The sequence below is a fragment of the Clytia hemisphaerica genome, unplaced genomic scaffold (assembly GCF_902728285.1).
Source record: "Clytia hemisphaerica strain Z4C2 unplaced genomic scaffold, Clytia hemisphaerica genome assembly, whole genome shotgun sequence".
Taxonomy (NCBI): domain Eukaryota; kingdom Metazoa; phylum Cnidaria; class Hydrozoa; order Leptothecata; family Clytiidae; genus Clytia; species Clytia hemisphaerica.
The window spans coordinates 455,062-477,595 of record NW_027104500.1 but is presented as its reverse complement, the minus strand read 5'-3'; the positions used below and the strand labels follow the sequence as shown (position 1 = coordinate 477,595).

Below are 22,534 nucleotides of genomic sequence, written 5' to 3'. Positions count from 1 at the left end.
GGGTGTAATATCAGATTGTTGTACCGATCCTTATAAAGTATTGAAGCACTCTGTGGCTGTAAGATAGATAGGAGTCGATCCTTTTATTGATAGGCCAGTAATCTAGGACCTTCCGAAGTTTCTCGATTGTTTTCAAGGTGTCTGCGAGTAGCCAGCGAAGCTATCTATGAACTGAGAGAAACATTAGAAGGGTCGGGTGGCACCTTGACGACCCGGCCATCACTCGCCAATGACAGTGTTGAAATTCCTAAGTAACATTGATCAGATATTATCGAGTTGGTTTGTAACCATTGGTAAAGGTACAGAATGATAAATTTTGTACCGTAATGCACAAACAATTGACTTACATTCGAAATATGTTTTCAATAAAAAAATGAGGTGTTGGAATGCTTGGTTTTTGATAAAATTTCTTCGAATGACTTTTATGACAAACATTTGACTTCCAATTGAAAGATGAGTAATCAGGTGTTGAAAACCGATGAGAGCTTGGTTTTTAATAAAGAATATGTTTTTTGAATAATCGGAATTCATTACAACGAAAATGGCGGCAAAACGCTTCGTTGGAAAGATATTTATTAAGATGCATTTATTTATTTGAAAGATATATTTTAAAATTTCCCAATGTTTATTTTCTATATATATTCCACTATATTTTTTCCGTATCGACAGGTAACAGACGGTGGGACCTACGCTCAAAAAAATAGCATCCCAACTGGCACACGACGCTGTTTCAACGTTGATCTAACGTTATATGGACGTTATGAACGTTAAATAAACGTCAAAAAAACGTTGTGTGCCAGCTGGGATAGACTCAGCTCAGGCAAGAATGAAAAGATATAAAGTTATCCTTTTTAGATAAAAACTTCGCGTCTGGCATCCCACTGTTGTGATATAATGATGTTACGATTCCATCCAGGAATAGGATCTTTTCCTTACAAGCTACATAGGACTTCCTCCTTTTTCAGTGTGTAACGCTTAGTATCATCCAGACACTGCTATTTCTGTACACGTGACACACAACAATCTTTCCAGGACAATAGGTTTTAAATATTTGAGACCTTTCAAGTTTTTTCGCATGTGTTGAAAGGCTTGTTCAAAACACAAGATTAATGACGTTCAAATCAAAAACAAAATGTGGTTAAGATAGCCATTACTGGACTATTTCCTTAAATTTTTCAGTCGGCTGCTCTACTACAATTGAAAATTGTTAGGTAAGTTAGGTAATGGCTAGTGATTATGACGTCATTTTATACAGATTTTTGCGTGTATATTTTTGTATCTAAAAAGGTGCGAAATTATGAAGGTGGTGTTACCTCACCGCACATATTTAAAAAGAATTTCATGACTTTTGAGAGCTTTCTTAGTGTTTTTTCTTTACTCCGACATTCTATGGTCAGAAGGAGAGGATTATAGTAATTTTGTGATTTAAGTTTGTTTGGATGTTAGTTGACGCTCTGTAGTTCGATTTGCAAGGGATATTGAATTTTCATCGAATAAGGTAGCGTATCGAATAGAAGAGCGCCGTTTATGAGAGTTTTCAGTTGACGGTGAATTAATTATGGAAGCGTAACGAAAGTAAAACGTCGAATTAGAGAGCGTCAACTGTATTTTTAGTATTGTTGCGTTGTGTTAAATTTATGATCTATTACGATGCGGATTGAAATACTCTGGAGTTCTGCTGATTGATTCGACCTTTGGAGACGTTCTTATTTGTGGCGCACATATTGTTGATGCAAGGAATCCATGCTATTGACTGGGAATAACGAAATCCTCAATGATGAGCTAGCCAAAGTCTGTCTTCCGATCCAATAGCAATGAAACATTTTAAGATGTATCAACACAATTCTAATATAATTCCATTCTCCCATCTTTTAGATTTCCGCCAGACTTGCTTGTTGGTGTGGATGACCGATAGACCTTTTTTCCTTATTTCCTGAAGTATTTGATTCTTCAAACACCAAAATGATTTATAACGGTGTATTTTATTTTTATTTTCAGAGACATATTATAAAAAGAAAATTATGCATGCATCTTTGGTTTTCATAGTTGCACTTCTAGGTAGTTCTTTTACAACGTTTCTACTTCTGTTCATGAATTGTAAATTTACAATTATTTCAAAAAAGGGTGTACTGCCCTTTCCGATTAACGGGGTGTGTCAATGAGGATAAGAAAAGGGGTGGGAAAGTGAAAAAAGTAAATTTTTCCAGCGGCACATTCCCAAATCTTTATTTGTATAAGTAACCCTATCCCCGGAAATATTCCCTCCTGTTAACCAGGTTCGTACCCTGAGTATCAGAGGTTAAGTTTTCATATATGATTTCGACCTGTGCTTTTCACGGTAGTTAAATCACGGTTTAACTTTTATTTGATAAGCGCTATAGTATTGGAATGGCTGGGTGGCAGCCCTCTGCCAACTGAGTCTACTTTGCTAACAACCACGTGACGTCATGTTCATAATGGCCATCGCAACTCCCTGTTCAAGTCGATGCTTTAACTGAAAGCTGACAGGATGAAATATTTTTTACCTCCCTCCCTCCCTGCAGTTATGGCTGTAGGCGATCCTCACTTATTTATACTAATATTGTATTTATCGGGAAAAATTTTCCCCAAAACTTATTATTCGAGGATTAGCCATAATTTCATGCCAAACTTATATCTACCGACTCAGACTTACTTCTCAGCCGTCTGACTACTTGATTGGTTTCTACCCCTAATCTAGGTCATAGGCAAATGGAAAGTTAAATCAGGTCTTTTTAATTCGAGCCTCAGTAACTCAAATGTTTCCTTAATTTTAACAAGTTTTATGGTTCCTTTACTTAGTAATGTCTTATTACAAATTTCATTAACTCGAACAAAGTTGTGCTCCCAGTGGGTATTCAAGTTATAGAGACTTCGCTGTAGAAAAAATAACCCGAATCTTCCTAACTATCCATAAACTTTTGTTAGATATGGTTATTGCCAAAGAATGCAAAGACAGATTGAGCGCATACCGATGTACATTATTCGCAAATCATGGTGTATGCACCAACAAACGACAACTTGCTGAAATCTACTGCCAAAAACACTGTGGATTCTGTGGTATATTATTCTAGGATTAAACCAACTTATATTAAGTGATTGATTTGCTTTTGATAATGATGTCTCCCTCGATGAAAATCTTTTTTCGGAATTTGATTTTGGACTAAGAAACATCACTTGTTAAAGTATGGATTTCAAGAGTTTCACCTAGCCTTTTTTGATTTGATCACAAATAGAATATTTTTCTAATTATAATTGTGCTTTTCCAAAAAAAAAAATCGTATAACTCCTGTTGGGGAGATCCATTTCCGTTGCAAGGGGGTAAGGTTTGATACGTGGCGGAATTCCATAGGGAGATACAAAAATCTGTCAAAAATAACTGGAATTCCATGGGGGTAGCTTTTTAAAATCCTACTAAAATTCAGAATTCCAGAACCTGAAAGTGCCTTGAATTCTAGGGGGTTAGAGCATTTCCAGCCACAGAGGGATAGATCTCCTCAACAGGGGGTATACGGTTTTTTCTGGAAAAGCTCGTTGTCTGTATAGCTCGTACTGGTACAAGATTTTCCCGAAGAAAATTGACTTTTCGCTAAATCACAAATACCTAATTTTTCAGGTGAAAAATGTCATTCAATGAGATATGGATGTTGTAATGATGGAAAGACGCCTGCCAAAGGCCCTCATTTTTATGGCTGTAAAGGTTAGAGAATTACTTTTACTGAGTTTGATTGTTGGCTTTTTTTTCAAGAATTAAAAATGCCACTGAGGATTCGTAAGTACGTGCTCTTAGACTCTAAGAAGCCGAATATTAATGTACACTTTAAAATAAAAGCCTTCAAGGGGTCCTGTTTCTCGTTTCTATAAACAGGCTAACTCTACGGATGGAGTAGGGCTGTAGTTTTAAAGAGGAGCCGATATTTATGGCTTTGGTATTCTGTCTCTTTCGAAAATTTCTCGTACAGTAACAGCTATAAGTTAGATTTTTATTTTTTCGAACTTTCTTGAGAGCTTTGTGATTCTATATACTTCACTGTATTTATCATTCACAATTTCTCGAGAAATTTACTCCTCATCAAATATGGTAACCACCCTAAATATGCTACTACCCTAATCTCGTCATCGGCTCTTGTAAAACCTTTGTTGTTTTAATTTCGCCATAGAATCATGTGTTGACACTGGAAGGCCGTACTTTTGTCAATCCATTGTTCGTATCGGGTTCTGTGGACGGCCCGATTTTCAAAAGTATTCGGATATGTGTTTGAACTCTTGCAAATTGTGCCGTGAGTAAAGAATTCTTTTCTCTGTTTTTTTTAGTTGTTTTCATCTTTTCATTTTCTAAAATTTTTGAATTTTCTTTCTTCTCAGATTATAGTGCTCTGAATTATCTTTCCAACAGTATACAAAATGTAATTCGGTAGATTTGAAGCATTTGTTCGAAAGATCGCAAAACAAGAACTCTTAAAAGCACATTTAAAGCGAACTTTAGGTACTATAGTTTTTCAAAGAGTTCAGCGTTGCGTTGCGTTCTATTTCACATCCCTTATTTGACTTTGCAAAAACCAAATTTAAGGAAAAGAAGGAGATATCATGGAATATATCTTTTCGACCGTAGCCGCCAATTGTCGCGCGGGCATTTATTTGTTCGTTTTACCACCCTAAACTCTATCCAATCCTTTTTTTACACTTTTTTCTATTGCTTTAATGTGTGAATCAAAGACTGGATGGTTTTAAGGTAGTAAAACAGACAAGAAAATGCAATTAGCAGCTACGGTCGTAAATGTGTATTGTTTCCTAGGAAAAATGATTGTATCTAAGGGTGGATGCAACTGAAAGGATTAGCTGGGTTACTTCACAAATTTATTCTTCCTGGTTTTTTCATTCCATTTTGTTTCAATCTTGTCTCTTCACTTTCCAGGACCTTGTCGTGACGTGAACACAAGAAAATGTAAACGGTTTGCACGTTCAGGAAAGTGTGAAAAGAATAAAGCTAAGACTTATAACCAATGTCGAAAATCCTGTAATGTTTGTGGTAAGACGATATTTTCGTAAATGTTTAGAGACATATTCATTAAGTTTAAAGCTCAAAAGGCTCAAAGAGAAATCTTCAAACTTTTTCAAGCAAGAAGAAGTGAAACCTTCAGATTTGCACCACTTTTCTTTTCCTAGTTATGTCAAGATTGATAACTTATGTTAATATTTTGAATCATTTTTCAATTTTCTCTCAAGGTAAAAAGGACCCTTGTCAAGGCTTCAAGTGCACAAACGCTAACACAAAATGTCGAGTTGATCATTTAGGAGTACCGTATTGTGGGTGTCGAGCACATTGTGATCCGGACGACCATTATACCGGAACAGTTTGTGGAAGAGATGGCAAGGAATATAAGAACAGATGTCGATTGTTTCATGCGAATTGTGACTCGGCATACCCTGTTACGGTTAGGAATTATGGGAGGTGTCAAAGGCAAAAAAGAAGATCAGGTGAAAATTACTTACACTTGCTTTACCTTTTTAATTGGATAGTTTTGTATGCAATCCAGCCGTCGATAATGCACAGACAGATCTAGGCAGCTGGCATCCACTAACAGATTCATGCTTCCTACATTAACGGTGATCTTGAGCCCTGCATTTCAGACTAAAAAAGACACCAATAAATTTACACTCAAAATTTGAAATGTAAAAAGGCCATGCAAAGGCACGCCCATCGTCGAAGGCCCCATGATTGAACTCATAAACTATTTATTGTTAAAGGATAACAAACATTAAAACTTTAATACGGCTTATTGGATTCGTTTTAGAGTGAAATTATTTTGGATAACTTTGTGAGGGTTCCAACATTTTAACATATTTCTATTTCTTCAGGTTTTCTTGGAAATTCTTTGTTGGGAAACTCCATAGACAACAACTCGATATATCCCTTAAGGAGGTCCCTTGGATGTGAGAACTCAGTCTTTGGATGCTGTATAGATGGACGCAGCCATGCCAAGGGTCCGAATCTCAAAGGATGTCATAAACGAAGTAAGTTTTGCTTCATTTTAGCTTAACATATTTGTAGGTATAAGCCTCCTTTTTACAAAATCGATCCATTTTTCCTTTACCTCTTTTTTGGAAGAGTTGCTCAAATATGTGAGTGATACCGAAAAACTTTTTTGGCCTACTTTTTACTTTCTTATAAACCTAGCCTTGTCTTTTCTTTTCTCCAAACGAAGTTGACAATGTAACCTCCCATCTGACCTCCGATTTAGGTCTTCAGTTTAATGGTTCTTTTTTGTACACACGAGTTATCAAATTTGCTTTATGATAAAATGATAGCGGGTATTATTATAGTGGGTAGGAGCGACGGCCAAGTAGTTAAAGACGTCAGCGTCTGGAGATTCGTGGTTCGAATCCCCGCTCCTCCCAATGTTCCGTTCAGTTCTTAGATAGCCGAAGCCGGCTGGCAGTGGACCCCGTGAAAACAATCGAAAGACTGCCTAAAAGTCCTAGATTACTGGACTATCCACGTAAAATATCGACTCTATCTATCGACTTTATCTATCTACATTCTTATTTCTTCATTATTTTCATTCTACAGAATGCAAGGACAAATCGAAACATCTTTGTAGACGTTTCAAACCAGACTGCAACAGCCCAAACACGTGGAACAAAAGCTTGATGCGCATGCGTTGTCCAAAAACGTGTTACTATTGTTCTTAGTACAACCAATGGGAAGCGAGAAAAAATTAAATAAAAAATTTACGAAGAAAGTACAAAGAGGATCCTACAAAATACTGACACTAGAATGACGGTCCTAGAACGTCGTTGTAAAACGTGGAATATATTTAAAAGAACACCAAACGCTCTACAAATTATACCAAGAATAACACTTGAATTTAAATTATGTTAAAAGGTTTTTTTATTTACAGTACCAGCTCTGAAAGGATTTAATTGGCATTAGAACCAGTATGAATATCGAAAAGCTCAAACAAGTGAATAATATTCATAAATAGCTGGAATCGGTTCAACCCAACACTAGGCAGGTCGGTCTTGTCATCAATTTATAGCTGAAGATTATTTCTCTGAATATGCTAGCCTAAAACCCTTTCCGGTCAACAAGAGTTGTTAGACGACCCTGTCTCACAGCTCCGGTGGAACCTTTTTTTCAGTGGGGATAGCATTCCTATTGAAATCCCCATGGGGATAGAAATTCCTTTGTTCCAAGGTTAAAAAATTCAGTGGCAATGGTTTTAAATTGCAATTTTTGAACATTGAATTTCGAATGGGGATAAAATAAAAGTTTATTTCCGAAGGGGGCTGAAATTCTAAGGTATTTTCCCACCGGGGGTGAAATTTTTGTCAATCTTTCCATTCCAGTGGGGCTGGGCTCCCAGCGGGTCTGTGACACAGGGGTATTGTCTTCAAGAGGAATGTCAAAGCATGTACATGTCATAAGTCTGTAAAAAAAAACCCGCAATGATAAACATACTGGACAAATATACACGCATTTCTTTTTATAAGAATACACTTTATAAGAATGTCCATGATGAAAATGGCCAAAAAAATTAAGAATATGGTAAGAATATCACCATCATGGAATTTAGCAACTGAACCTAAGAATGCCATTTTTAATGCCTTTTAACCTGTAGGTTGCCAATTTCGATCTTAACCTAAGAATACCGTAAGAATATTTTTGGATGATTTTCGCCAAAAAGTTGATGAAATGAAAAAACACCATTCTTATATAAAAAAAAAGCGTGTACTGGTTATTTTGGAATTTTTATGTCACCGTGTCAGCTAAGTCTTTGACTTGGTTTTTCTGATATAAGCCTTTTCAGTATTTTATATTCGCAAAACATAATTTATATAAGATTTAATTGCTAATAATACATTTTGTATGATAATTGTATAATAATTTTGTACTATTTTGTAACTCCTTGCAATAATATTTAAAGGAACATTTACCAATTTACAAAGTCGAGTTGAAGCAAGGGGATGTTAAGCCGAAGAGCCTATAGCCATCTATTCCAAAAGAAAACTACAGGTTGACAGTCGTAATTTTCATTTCCATGAAGAGTTTTTTGCAAATTTCAAATATAATTTAGACCTGCATTCCAAGATTAGCAGTTAGTCGTCTTTTAGAATAGCTCTACATAGAAAAACATTGACGCTATATCTTGCCAAAAGTCTTTTTTAGCACCTTACAATTTGTCATCGAACGAAAGCACACCTATATGCTACTGCTTGTCCTGTCTACTGTAGACCTTGGGTAAGTTTCACTTCTCAAAAATGGGAACCTGGAAACACCTCCTGGAAAATGGAAAAATTTGCAAAAAAGACAATAATAGTTCTTTTCATGTCTTTAAGTGAGGGTGGACGAACTAGTATCAATCGTTTATCCCCTGGAAGTTTAAGAATAGCTTTTTATCTCCTGGAAAATTGGAAAAACACTTCATTAGACCTTCTGGAAATCTTTCTCGGATTACCCCCTGGACCTGGAAAGGTTCTTCCACCCCCTGACACGGTTATAAAATATAATGGCCTATTACAGTCACTTATGCAAAGAAGTTTCCAGTAAAGTCGTCACCTGAAATCTTTTACATGGCAGAGTAAATGCTGGAGGACTACGTTAATTCCCATAATTTCAGGTACTTCCTGCAACTCAATCAATACAATACCGAATGCATCACTGAGCTTCAGACTTTGACGAAAGGAAAGAATAATTGGAGCTAGAATGAGACCCGTCCGTGCAGGTCTAAGTGTAAGTGTAAATCCATCGAATCACAGTTTTGAGAAAAAATATTTACAAATAAAAAACAACCCTGTGAGTGCAACACCGCAATGTCATTGCCACCACAGCGAGCACAACGAGCGTAGGTGACTTCCATAGCTTCCCCAGCTGGCACACAACGTTGTTTCAACGTCCATCTAATGTTCATAACGTCTATATAATGTGAGATAAACGTTGAAACACCGTTGTGTGCCAGCTTGGTCGCGAGGTTGTGCAGATGGTAAACATTATCGCCGTCCTTTTTTTTGTTTTTTTTTCGTACACGGCTATCCCGTATTTATAGTTTTCCGTATAAAGGGGGTTACCGGCTCTATCTTTTGATTATGTGTACAGTCGTGTTTAAATAAATTACAGATACATAGATATATAATTATAGAGATATTTGAGATATGTGACCTTCCATGTAGCAATTCATTCGATTACCGATAACTTTATAGATTTTACCGATAACAATAGATTTATTTGCCATAAGATTGATTTATATCGGTTAAAATTCCTATCCATAATTTTTTTACCAATAAAAATTTACCGGTATATACATTGGTAAAAAATTTACCAGTAAAAGCTTATCGGTAAGTGGCTAGCCTAGAAAATCCCAGAACTGCAAAAACGCTTGAGTTCACTTCAGTCCTCCAATGCTAACCTGATAACAACCGTTAATAATTTTCTTACGTGCACGGTAAACCTCTGAAGACACTTGAAAATTATACATCTGAGGAAAATAGTCCTCCCGTGGAAAATTTTACAACTTAAACTGATACGGCGCCCTATTCGTAAACACAATCACGCAACTTTGTTATTGTCATCCCCAGTCCTTTTAGACGAACGCGGTCCTTACGATTTTGAGATAGCATATTTGTCAGATTGTATGTTTTCACCCATCCCGTTAGAGCTTCAGCGTGCGGTGGGTAGAAAACAACCAAAATCTGATCTCAGGTTATCTAATGCCTGCTGGTCATGTTTTTTTTCGAGTTTTCGTCAAATTAACAGTTTGGTTCTAACACATACAGATCCGCAATCTGAGAAAGTTTACGTTTGTGGGAATCTTTTGACTACCTTTCTTAATATACTATTAATTGAAATCTTAAACAAAATTGAAATGCCATACTTTTTTGTGACTTTTTTGAGTCAACATTGAAATTTCTCAGTAAAAGCTTAGGGAGACAAGAAGTTTTTTTCGCGTTGGTGCAATGCAACATGCTCCATCCCACTGTTTACTTTTTTTTTGCATCTTTCTCACAACTTGAAACGTCGTAACGACACGTAATTGGCAATTAAATAGAAGGATCTGACTCTCACAGGAAAATTTTAATTCTCTTTTGGGAATCGGATGAATGATTTTCGATATTAAGAAACGCAATTAAAATGTTTTGAAAAATCATTTAATCAGGGAAGGAGGGTGAACAATAATATTATTACTGCGGACAAAGCTAGAACATGACAAATCAGAAAAAATCAGGTACTTGTACAGGGTGTCCCTAATTAAAGTATCGAGTCGAAACACAACTATGAGTAGAAAGTTTTATGTGCGTGTTCACAAAATTGTATTTTAAGCTCTCCCTCTTTTTTCTTTGTCATTACGATTAATTTATACGTTGTAACTACCTTTTGTAATAAGCCCGTGTGATGGAGAACGTTCTTATATTTTAGCGATAACACACACAAACTTTTCTACTCAATCGCATGTTAGGGTGTCCCTAATTAAAGTATCGAGTTTGAACATGCGATTGAGTAGAAAAGTTTGTGTGTGTTATCGCTGAACGTTCTCCATCACACAGGCTTATTACAAAAGGTAGTTACAACGTATAAATTAATCGTAATGACAAAGAAAAAAGAGGGAGAGCTTAAAATACAATTTTGTGAACACGCACATAAAACTTTCTACTCATAGTTGTGTTTCGACTCGATACTTTAATTAGGGACACCCTCTTTGTCATTACGATTAATTTATACGTTGTAACTACCTTTTGTAATAAGCCTGTGTGATGGAGAACGTTCTTATATTTTAGCGATAACACACACAAACTTTTCTACTCAATCGCATGTCCAAACTCGATACTTTAATTAGGGACACCCTGTATATCCAGTGTAAAATAAATCCTTGCTATGGTCGTGTTCAGACCAAGGTTTAAAGCAATTAGGTCTACATATTTCTTTTATATTTCTTTTGTATCTAACGGCACGCTCCTCATTAGTTAAACCAAAGTTTTAAAAGGAATCATCCTCTGGTTTAAAAAAAAAGTTTTTACGATGTTTTTTCTGAATAGAAGAAATCAGAATTCGCAAGTGAAAAGCATACTCCTTTTGTAAATGAAGAAAAAAGAACGTGAAATTTATGACGCTCGGAGCATCTCTAGCAGTAATGGCTTAAACGAATACGAATTAGTGTTTTGCAGAGGGATTCCCTGAAATCTTTTTTGTTTCAAAGTATCTCAAGAGAGAAGATGACATGATTTCAAGTTAGGAAAGGAGATTCCTCGAGATCGCCAATCGATGATTACAAAAGAAAAGTGATTATGATTGGATTCCCATATCAACAAAGTACTACTTAAACCTTAAACTTAAACTTTCAGATCTGAAGACGACCTATGAGTTCCCTTGTTAAGGATTCCTGCATGAAAAATGAAACTTAATCCATGAATAGCTATAATGAAAAGCATTAAAAAAATTCAAGTCAAAGTTGTTAATCAGTGATTCTATCCTAAGATATTGACATCGAAAGTTCCAAATTCAAGACATCTGCACTCTGTGGGTTTTAACCAATGAAGTATAAGCCCGAAGGGCTAGAATCGAATCTCCTTGGTAGCGATTTGAAGCCAACAAATTCTACCAAAGTTGCGCGGCCTTGAGCGACCCGTCTGTTTTTTACACAAATGACAGATTGAAACTAATATTTACCGCTTAATTTCGAAAAAAATATCCCACGAAAACAAAGGAATTGCTAGATTCAAACCATCATCAAAAATACGGCGTGTATTTTAAGGCTTCACTTTTTCTTGCCTAAGAAAGGTTAAAGATTCCCATCTAGCCCTTCGGGCTTTAAACTCAATGGTTTTAACTCCAAATAAACACCCTCATACAAATAAATATATCTTCAAAGGACAAACAGTATTTTTGTAATTTATTCTTTGTGTATTACTGTATTATTTTCATCTTTGAGGCTCTTTTTTATTTAGACCAAACGGTTTGATTCAGAAATTCAAAAAAGTATTCAGTCTGCTGTCTCAGACTTTAATTTGTTTATTTTAGACTATAAAATTGATATGGTGGGTGGCATTTAGTGTAAGCTATGTCTAGTTTTAAAAACTATTGTGGGTACATGAACTCAGATAGTATTGATTTTATCTAAATGATCAAATCATTTCGGATTCGTGGGATGATACAAAAAACCGCGACGAAGATGTGGTGCATCATACTCCAAAAACTTGACTGACGAAGTCACAGGTATGGCGAAAGTTTAATTTATAAGCTCGCCTGGTGAAAGAAGTAACGACAAATGGAATGGTGCTTGCTCTTATTCGCCTTTCTTGTGGGTATGTTCTTTTCTTGAAATTCAACTGGGTTTATAAATGGTTTCAACTGTGCGCTGTTTTATTTTGTTTAAATACCCTGGCACGTATTTCTTTATTTTTACACCGACAGACGGAAAAAATATGCCTGGTCTTTGAGAAAGAGGTGTATAATTTGAGCTCAAACTAACTTAGTTTTATCAGAACGAAGTAAATTTTTGATGAAAAGTTCTTAAACATGTTCTTATTTTCGCCATTTTTTGAGTATTTTTGTCCATTTTCTTAAGAAATCGGGTGTTTTAGAGTCCGCAAAACCTAAAAATGTTGTTAATTTGTTCTTAATATTTTCGCCATCGAAGCCTTATGTTCTTATATAGTTTGTTCTTATAAAAATAAAGTGTAATTCAGAAGAGTGTCAAATTTTTCTTTCAGGTCTAAATTTGGTAATATCACGGGAATGCAAAGACCTTTTGAACGCATACCGATGTACATTGATGCAGAACCATGACGCGTGTACCAAAAGACGTTTCCTTGTCAGAATCTTCTGTAGAAAGCACTGTGGAGTTTGTGGTAAATATGTTCGCTTTATTTTGTAAGCATGCGGAAATTCAGTAGAAAATATCCAAAATATTCTTATAACCCTATGCCTGAAACTTGAACAATATAATTCCCTTGATTTATACCTCAAGTGAGGAAAACCATTGAAAATGGTAATTTCAAAGGAACACTGATTCTTTTCCGTCTGCCTGGTCATCAAAATAATTTATGCAGTCCTGCAGCCAAACAATTAACGTGTGGCAAAAATTTGTTTTGGAACTACTAACAGAGAACTTAAAACAGGGCGTCTTAATTACATGTGAGCTCCAGTTCAGAAAAGCCCCGTCTGTGCATAGCACTACTTCGTCACATATCCTTACTTCGTCTCCTATTGTTATTTTCTCTTTTACGTCATAATATATGCATGAATAATCGCATAAATTATTTCTGATTGATCTTGAGATTAGAGGTGGTTTCTACTTGCTTTTTTTTATTGTATTGTTCTGTAACACCTTTATAGCTGTTGAAATTGAACAAAAAAAATTGTTCTTTCATTCTTTCATGTGAAGGTGTTAATAAACAAATGATACAAGAAATAGTCTATGGTTGATCTCTCTTTTTTTTAAAGGTGTTAACAAGCAAACTAATAAAGTGAATGGATGATCGCTTTCTTGTTCCGTCTAGCAAAAAGTAATACAAAAGGTTACAAAAGGTTGAAATCTCAATGTCTGAACCCTTTTTTTATCAAAAACTTTGTAAAGAACATACTGTATACGGTTTCTAAGAAGCGGCACTAAAAAAACTAATAAAATAGGAATCGAATTTGAAATTATTTTTCAAATAATTTTAGATAAATTAGTTTTCACATTGATCTATCTGTGGAAGTTTTAAAAATCGAAATTTTTTCAGCTTGTTTCTTTCGTATCTCTAAAAGTAATGATAAAGTCTCCTTATAACAAGTCAAAATGTAGAAGAAAGAAGTTTTTTGATACATACATCAACCAGGTCACAAGTTCTGGGACACTTTCGTTTTCGACAGATCACTCTATCCTATCCTGATCACGGCTGGGATCCCTTAAATTCGGTCTTACCGGTTAAAGATCGCCGTAAAAATTTTAATAATATTTTTAGGGTTAAGATTCAAAAGAAAGAACACCCTAAAGCTTTAAAAAAATTGAATGTTTTTAAAAAATCTCAATAGAAACAGGTATATCTTATTCTGTCTTGTCGGGCGTTTCGGCCGCAAAAGTGCAAGGTAGCAACTCCTCTGCACCTGAACTTTCAATATATCGTAAAATTCTTTAAATATCGAAGAAATTTTTGGACGAATAATGGAAGTGAGGAGAGCTTTTAATGAAAGATATGATTAAGTAACATTTGATGGGGTTTTATGCGAAAAATATCTGAATGTTTAAGGAGTAAAGAGTTGCGACCAAGTAGTGTTTGGTGTTTTTGGTCCAAACTATGAACATTTCTAATGAGAAAAAAGGCGTAACGAAGTAGTATTAGGTGTTTGAGGTCCAAATTAAGAAAAATTCTTTCGAGTAAAGCAGCGTGACCAAGTAGTGTTTAGTGTTTATGATCCAAATATCCAAATTAGGAATATTTTTAATGAGTAAAAAGTAGCGACCAAATTATGAACTTTTCTTATGAAGAAAAAAATGTGACCAAGTAGTGTTTGGTGTTTTTGTGTGAAAGTATGATCATTTCTAATGGGTAAAAAGGCGTGACCAAGTAGTGTTTGGTCTTTTGGTGCAAACTATGAGCATTTTTAAGGATGAAAAAAATGTGATCAATTAGTGTTTGGAGTTTTCGGTCCAAACTAGGAATATTTCTTATGAGTAAAATGGCGTGACCAAGTAGTGTTTTGGTGTTTGGATGCAAGTATGATCATTTCTAATGGGTAAAAAGACGTGACCAAGTAGTGTTTGGTGTTTTTGTTCCAAGTTATTAAAATTTCTAGTGAATGGAAAAACGTGACCAAGTAGTGTTTGGTCTTTTGGTGCAAACTATGAGCATTTTTAAGGATAAAAAAAATGTGATCAATTAGTGTTTGGAATTTTTGGTCCAAATTAGGAATATTTCTTATGAGTAAAATGGCGTGACCAAGTACTGTTTTGGTGTTTGGATGCAAGTATGATTAATTTCTAAGGGGTAAAAAGACGTGACCAAGTAGTGTTTGGTGTTTTTGTTCCAAGTTATTAACATTTCTAGTGAATGGAAAAACGTGACCAAGTAGTGTTTGGTCTTTTGGTGAAAACTATAAGCATTTTTAAGGATAAAAAAAATGTGATCAATTAGTGTTTGGAGTTTTCGGTCCAAATTAGGAATATTTCTTATGATTAAAATGGCGTGACCAAGTAGTGTTTTGGTGTTTGGATGCAAGTATGATCATTTCTAATGAGTAAAAAGGCGTGACCGAGTAGTGTTTGTTAGTTAAAACTATGAACATTCTTAATGGGTAAAAAATTGACCGAAAACGTTTTTTATTTGTGCAATTTGTAAAGTTTCTTGAGTTAAAATATGTGAAATACCTACCATATACCTAAATTACATTTCTTTAACTGACCAATCAAATCACTAATATATATGTAATATTTTGAAGAGTGAGTGCACGATGAACAATCGTGATTGAATATCTAAAGAAATGTCTCGAAGAAACCATAATACGCATGCGCAGGTGCTCTACACATTGTCAGAAAAAAACTTCTGAAGCAAATGGCTTTTTTTCGTGACGAAATAAAACAAGAAAGTATGAGAAGAAAAAGCAAAATTATTATTTTTTACGTTTTTATTCTGCTTTTTGGAAATGTAATCAAAACCGAGAACCGTCTTATAGAATACGGCTATAGAAGACGAAGATTATGAATTATTCGTCAATATAATTCAAAATGATGGTCAGAATATGGTGAAAGGAAGGGAGCGCACAAACCAGGACAAAAAAGTGGCACGGTTATATTTATCAGGGAATTTGGACATCGAGCTTACATATAATCCTATAAAAGAAGATGACGAAGAGATGTTGGTAAGTATTTTTTTAAACTCCGTTGTAAAATTATTTTGATAATTATTCTGGTTTGACATTAATTAAAAGCAAAATGTTGATGTGTGGTCAAAAAAATGTATCCTTACTTGGTCATGACGATGCATTGCGTAAGAGTTCTTTAAAAATTTCGCAAAAATTTATATTCCCACTAAATGGTCACGTGATTTAAAAGTTAGATTTTGCAGATCAGTCAAAAAGATTTATCCTTACTTGGTCACATGACTTGAAAGTTAGATTTTGCAGATCAGTCAAAAACAATTTATCCTTACTTGGTCACATGACTTGAAAATTAGATTTCGCAGATCAGGCAAAAAAATTTATCCTTAATTGGTCACATGACTTGAAAGTTAGATTTTAGATTTTTCAGATCAGTCAAAAAAAATGTATCCTTACTTGGTCACATGACTTGAAAGTTAGATTTCGCAGATCAGGCAAAAATAATTTATCCTTACTTGGTCACATGACTTGAAAGTTAGATTTTGCAGATCAGTCAAAAAAAATTTATCCTTACTTGGTCACATGACTTGAAAGTTAGATTTTGCAGATCAGTCAAAATAAATTATCCTTACTTGGTCACATGACTTGAAAGTTAGATTTTGCAGATCAGTCAAAAAAATTTATCCTTACTTGGTCACATGACTTGAAAGTTAGATTTGCAGATCAGTCAAAAAATTTATCCTCACTTGGTCACATGACTTGAAAGTTAGATTTCGCAGATCAGGCAAAAAAATTTATCCTTACTTGGTCACATGACTTGAAAGTTAGATTTTGCAGATCAGTCAAAAAAATTTATCCTTACTTGGTCACATGACTTGAAAGTTAGATTTTGCAGATCAGTCAAAAAAAATTTATCCTTACTTGGTCACATGACTTGAAAGTTAGATTTTGCAGATCAGTCAAAAAAATTTATCCTTACTTGGCCACATGACTTGAAAGTTAGATTTTGCAGGTCAGTCAAAAAATTTATCCTTACTTGGTCACATGACTTGAAAGTTAGATTTTGCAGATCAGTCAAAAAAAAAATATCCTTACTTGGTCACATGACTTGAAAGTAAGATTTCGCAGATCAGGCAAAAAAATTTATCCTTACTTGGTCACACGACTTGAAAGTTAGATTTTGCAGATCAGTCAAAAAGATTTATCCTTACTTGGTCACATGACTTGAAAGTTAGATTTTGCAGATCAGTCAAAAAAAAATTATCCTTACTTGGTCACATGACTTGAAAGTTAGATTTTGCAGATCAGTCAAAAACAATTTATCCTTACTTGGTCACATGACTTGAAAGTTAGATTTCGCAGATCAGGCAAAAAAATTTATCCTTAATTGGTCACATGACTTGAAAGTTAGATTTTTCAGATCAGTCAAAAAAAATTTATCCTTACTTGGTCACATGACTTGAAAGTTAGATTTTGCAGATCAGTCAAATAAATTTATCCTTACTTGGTCACATGACTTGAAAGTTAGATTTTGCAGATCAGTCAAAAATAATTTATCTTCACTTGGTCACATGACTTGAAAGTTAGATTTCGCAAATCAGGCAAAAAAATTTATCCTTACTTGGTCACATGACTTGAAAGTTAGATTTTGCAGATCAGTCAAAAAGATTTATCCTTACTTGGTCACATGACTTGAAGTTAGATTTTGCAGATCAGTCAAAAAAATTTATCCTTACTTGGCCACATGACTTGAAAGTTAGATTTTGCAGGTCAGTCAAAAACAATTTATCCTTACTTGGTCACATGACTTGAAAATTAGATTTCGCAGATCAGGCAAAAAAATTTATCCTTAATTGGTCACATGACTTGAAAGTTAGATTTTTCAGATCAGTCAAAAAAAATTTATCCTTACTTGGTCACATGACTTGAAAGTTAGATTTTGCAGATCAGTCAAAAATGATTTATCCTTACTTGGTCACATGACTTGAAAGTTAGATTTCGCAGTTATATTCCCACTACAAGGTCACGTGATTTAAAAGTTAAATTTTACAGATCAGTCAAAAAGATAATCCTTACTTTTTCACATGACTTGAAAGTTAGATTTTGCAGATCAGGCAAAAAAATTTATCCTTACTTGGTCACATGGTCAAAATATGTTTTTCATTTACCTCTTCGCCTATCATTTTCACACCTAACGACGTAATTGCTTTATGTATTCTAGAAAAATATATCTGTCAATCAATTTGCCATATTTTATTCAAAGATATCTGTCAATCAACTTATTAGCTTGCATAATAGCATATGTTACGTCATGTTGTTTAAATGATTAACAATAATCTAGTAGAAACCATGTATATTTAGCTGTTTAATTTTTAAGCATACATTATGACGTAGAAAAGAAAATAACAATAGGAGACGAAGTAAGGATATGTGACGAAGTAGTGCTATGCACACCCGTCCAATACACCTTTCCCGTAATTCGTAAAACTAATGCGCGTGCATTATTTTGATGCTCTCCACCGTTTGGGCTCTGGAGGTAATCAAACCCGTTTTTGCCTACGTTTCCTCAGGGATAGTTGGTTTTTTGAGCTTTTCTTAAGTTCTGTCGAACAAAATCCCCTCAAATTTCATGATATTATACCACCCTTAAAATCTTTTGCCAAAAGAAGATCGCTATCAAAAGTTAGAAACTGAAAACCCACTTTCCCTAACCCCTCGCTGGCAAAAACGCATTCGTTTACCTCCCAAACAATTTTATACACAACGGTGGAGCGCACATTTTCCCGGGCCATTTCTGAGAAGTTTGAATTACGGGAAAGGTGTGTTAGCTTAAAATAAACGCGTTGACCCGTTGACATAGGCATCTTTGGTGAGAAACATGTTGGCCCCTATCGGGTAAATAAGAAATATTGACGACGCTGTATCCTGAATTCTTTACTGTTCAGGTGATGTTAAATGCCGCTCAACACGGTACGGATGTTGCCACGATGGGAAGACACCTGCTAAAGGACCTTACTTTCAAGGCTGTAAAGGTAAGAAACTTTTCTATTCTCCTCAATGCTATTCTCAATGAGGAAGACATTTCCGTCATTGGTCCTTAAGAGTTAGAATATTGCTACTCAAAGCCATCTTCAAATACCTAATTTTATAGCTAAAGACTATCGCTCCATTGGTATTCGAATGAAAATTTACAATAATACCGCTGAGGGCTAGAGCTCGATCAGAGCACTAGATGCAGGAGAAAGCTAAAAGTATTAAAAGAAGCATCGAGCTCCTTCCCAAGTCCATTCACTTTACCCTTAGATTATATTTAGACTAACTATTCAATTCCTTATTTTTCAGAGCCATGTCAGGATGAAAGAAGCTCATATTTTTGTCAATCCATAGTGAGAGCAGGCTTCTGTGGGAAACCTCGATTCAAACAGTTTTCAAATCTGTGTCTCAACTCTTGCAGGATGTGTCGTAAGAAATTCCCATTTTTCCTAATGTTCGGATGTGCTTTTTTTATCCCTCACCAACCTCGGTTTTTTTCCAAATAAAATCATTCTCCTGAAAACTTATTTGCGTCTTTTTTCACCTGGTCCTGAGTTTCCATTACATGTTATCTCACTCGAATTCATTACTAATCTTGTTAGAACAAACCAATTGTCAGGTAGAACGGACTAGACGATGGTAAGGACGGACCAATATTTCCAGGGTAATCCGAGAAGAATTTCCGAGAGTGTAAAAAAGTGTTTTATCTTTCCAGTGGGTAAAAAGATTTTCTAAAATTTCCATGGGTATCTACAAATTTCCTAGAAATATTTATTTTTGACTTGAAAGGGTTTGTCCATCCCCCCTTCCCACAATGTATAGATTTTTAGCGGAAAAGCCTGATCCTAGACCTAGGACAGTGGAGAGTCGTTGGACGATTGCCCAGTCTCAAAATTGCAACTTTGGGGACTGTGAGGGGAAGGGCATTTCCCTTTTCAAAGCCATTTCCAGTGATTCTCAACCATTTACATCCAGGATAATAGTTTGTATATTCTTCATTTACAGGACCATGCGAAGATTCAGCCTCCACAGAATGTCCGTTCTTTGCACGTCGTGGACGTTGTGATACAGACAAATCAAAAACGTATAATCGATGTCGCAAATCTTGTCATGTTTGTGGTAAAGTCAATGTTACGATTCATTATAATACCCCAGCTGGCACATAACGTTGTTTCAACGTTTATCTAACGTTCACAACGTCCATATAACGTTATATGAACGTTGAAACAACATTGTGTGCCAGCTGGGACACAGTTTCTTACTTACTTAGAGATAAGATTTACACATATCCACTTTTCTGATTTTTATAACTTATTGACTAAAATATATCCAGAAATGTGGTTGAAACTACCTTATTACACGAATATTACTAGTCATTTTACTAACACAAATTGAAAAGGTTCGTGTTAATAAAAAGCCTCTTACTGTTATTAATATCAGCCGTGGTGTCCTTGAAAAAGCAAATAAAATTTTCAACTCTATTTAACTCTAGGAGTCAAAGACCCCTGTCAAGGCTTCATTTGCACGAAACCTAACACAAGATGTCGAGTTGATCATTTAGGAGTACCGTATTGCGGGTGTCGAGTACATTGTGATCCGGGCGATCATTTTACCGGAACAGTTTGTGGAAGGGATGGCAAGGAATATAAAAACAAATGCCGATTGCTTCATTCGAACTGTGAAATACCAAATATTGCTAAGATTCAGAACTATGGAAAATGTCCTAGCTTAAATATAAAAGGTAAAACGTTTCATATTTTTCCTATAAATGAGATCCCAAAAAGTATCACAAACTGAAAAATTTAAAATGTCATTTTTCCGTGTTCTATTTAACGTGTTATTCATTCTACAATATTCCATAAGCTAACCTAGCCATACTCTATGGATGTCTACTTATTTTCTAAAGGCTATCTAATCAACATTACCTTCGATGTTTTTTATAGTTTTATGTTTTTCTCATTCTTAGAACCCTGCATTGACCAAAGAAGTCGGTATTTTTGTCAATCGATCGCACGAGCTGGATTTTGTAATAAACGTCACCTTCAAAAAACTGTAGATATGTGCAAACATTCTTGTAAAAAGTGCTAGATAACATCATCTGATGAGGAAGGAAAACCTATAAGGGCACTGGCGGATTTAGACAATAGCGCAAGTACGTCGGAAACATGCGAAGGAGTAAAACGCTCGTTAAAAGACAATGAAGTTACAATTACAAATCTCTTCATCTGATAAGTTCGACAGGGTTGAAAACCACCTGAAGGGGATGCCTCAATTTAGAATTTCTAAACACTCAAGAATTTGTTAGAACCTTGTTCAAAAATGCAGAATGAAGAGCCAATAAAAGTTTTAAGTAATTCAAAAAGGGAAACATTAGAATCTGTTGTTTCTTTCTGGAACTACCATTTAATTTTATCCCCGTTGAAAATAATCAAATAAGCTAATCCTCACTGCAAAATATCGTGCTAGTTTATCCATCCCCAGTGAATTGCATGGGTCGATCCCCGTCGAGTTTTTGTCCGTTACTTTTACCCTCAGTGGCAGAAAAAATCCCACCGGGTCTGTGTTTTGCTGTGACTTAGAACTAGAAGTAAAAGGTTATCAAACCTCACGTACACAACCTATAACCTAGAAAATAATGACCAAAAATATAATAAGTGATCACATCTTTACTACCAACCTTTTTGCAGTAAATATTGTAAAATCATTTTTGAATCTATGTAAAGAAATTGTATTTTCTATTATTTCATGCAACAAATTTGGGTTTTAACCAACCGTAATTTCGTTTCTTTTTATTTCTAATTTGGGATCAGGTCGGGTTAGCGTGGTACATGGGTATAACCCGGACAGTGAAAGCGACTGTCCCGCTTCGCGCCCAACAACAATTTTACAGACCAAAAAATTTTCCGTCACTTTCGACTGTCCCGCGTCGCACCCAAAACGACGATTTTTGACTGTCCCGCTTCATACCCAAGACGGCGATTGTCGACTGTCCCGCTTCGTACCCAAATTGGAATTATGCCACACCCTTCCACTGTCCCGTTTCGTACCCAAATCGGAATTACGCCACACCCTTCCACTGTCCCGCTTCGTACCCAAATTAGAATTACGCCACACCCTTCCACTGTCCTGCTTCGTACCCAAATTGGAATTGTGCCACACCCTTCCACTGTCCCGCTTCGTACCCAAACAAAAATTGTGCCACACCCTTCCACTGTCCCGCTTCGTACCCAAACTGGAATTATACCACACCCTTCCACTGTCCCGCTTCGTACCCAAACAAGAATTGTGCCACACCCTTCCACTGTCCCGCTTCGTACCCAAACTGGAATTATGCCACACCCTTCCACTGTCCCGCTTCGTACCCAAACAAGAATTGTGCCACACCCTTCCACTGTCCCGCTTCGTACCCAAAGTGGAATTATGCCACACCCTTCCACTGTCCCGTTTTGTACCCAAATCGGAATTACGCCACACCCTTCCACTGTCCCGCTTCGTACCCAAATTGGAATTACGCCACACCCTTCCACTGTCCTGCTTCGTACCCAAATTGGAATTGTGCCACACCCTTCCACTGTCCCGCTTCGTACCTAAACAAAAATTGTGCCACACCCTTCCACTGTCCCGCTTCGTACCCAAACTGGAATTAAGCCACACCCTTTCACTGTCCCGCTTCGTATCAATTGAATAAAA

The 22,534-nt window shown here is 35.7% G+C and overlaps 2 protein-coding genes across 2 annotated transcripts; both read left to right on the top strand.

Annotated features, from left to right (window-relative positions):
- The first annotated feature begins 2,002 nt into the window (after nucleotides 1-2,002).
- LOC136821782 (agrin-like) lies at nucleotides 2,003-6,895 on the top strand. Its single transcript, XM_067077995.1, has 8 exons — nucleotides 2,003-2,058; nucleotides 2,947-3,078; nucleotides 3,635-3,718; nucleotides 4,179-4,298; nucleotides 4,934-5,047; nucleotides 5,245-5,496; nucleotides 5,878-6,033; nucleotides 6,590-6,895. Exons 1-8 carry the CDS (start codon nucleotides 2,022-2,024, stop codon nucleotides 6,709-6,711), a joined length of 1,017 nt encoding a protein of 338 aa, XP_066934096.1. The 5' UTR covers nucleotides 2,003-2,021; the 3' UTR covers nucleotides 6,712-6,895.
- A 5,322-nt stretch (nucleotides 6,896-12,217) lies between these two features.
- Nucleotides 12,218-21,212, top strand: LOC136821752 (agrin-like). Its single transcript, XM_067077962.1, has 7 exons — nucleotides 12,218-12,315; nucleotides 12,724-12,861; nucleotides 18,757-18,843; nucleotides 19,154-19,273; nucleotides 19,850-19,963; nucleotides 20,337-20,585; nucleotides 20,811-21,212. Exons 1-7 carry the CDS (start codon nucleotides 12,279-12,281, stop codon nucleotides 20,930-20,932), a joined length of 867 nt encoding a protein of 288 aa, XP_066934063.1. The 5' UTR covers nucleotides 12,218-12,278; the 3' UTR covers nucleotides 20,933-21,212.
- Nucleotides 21,213-22,534: the final 1,322 nt, after the last annotated feature.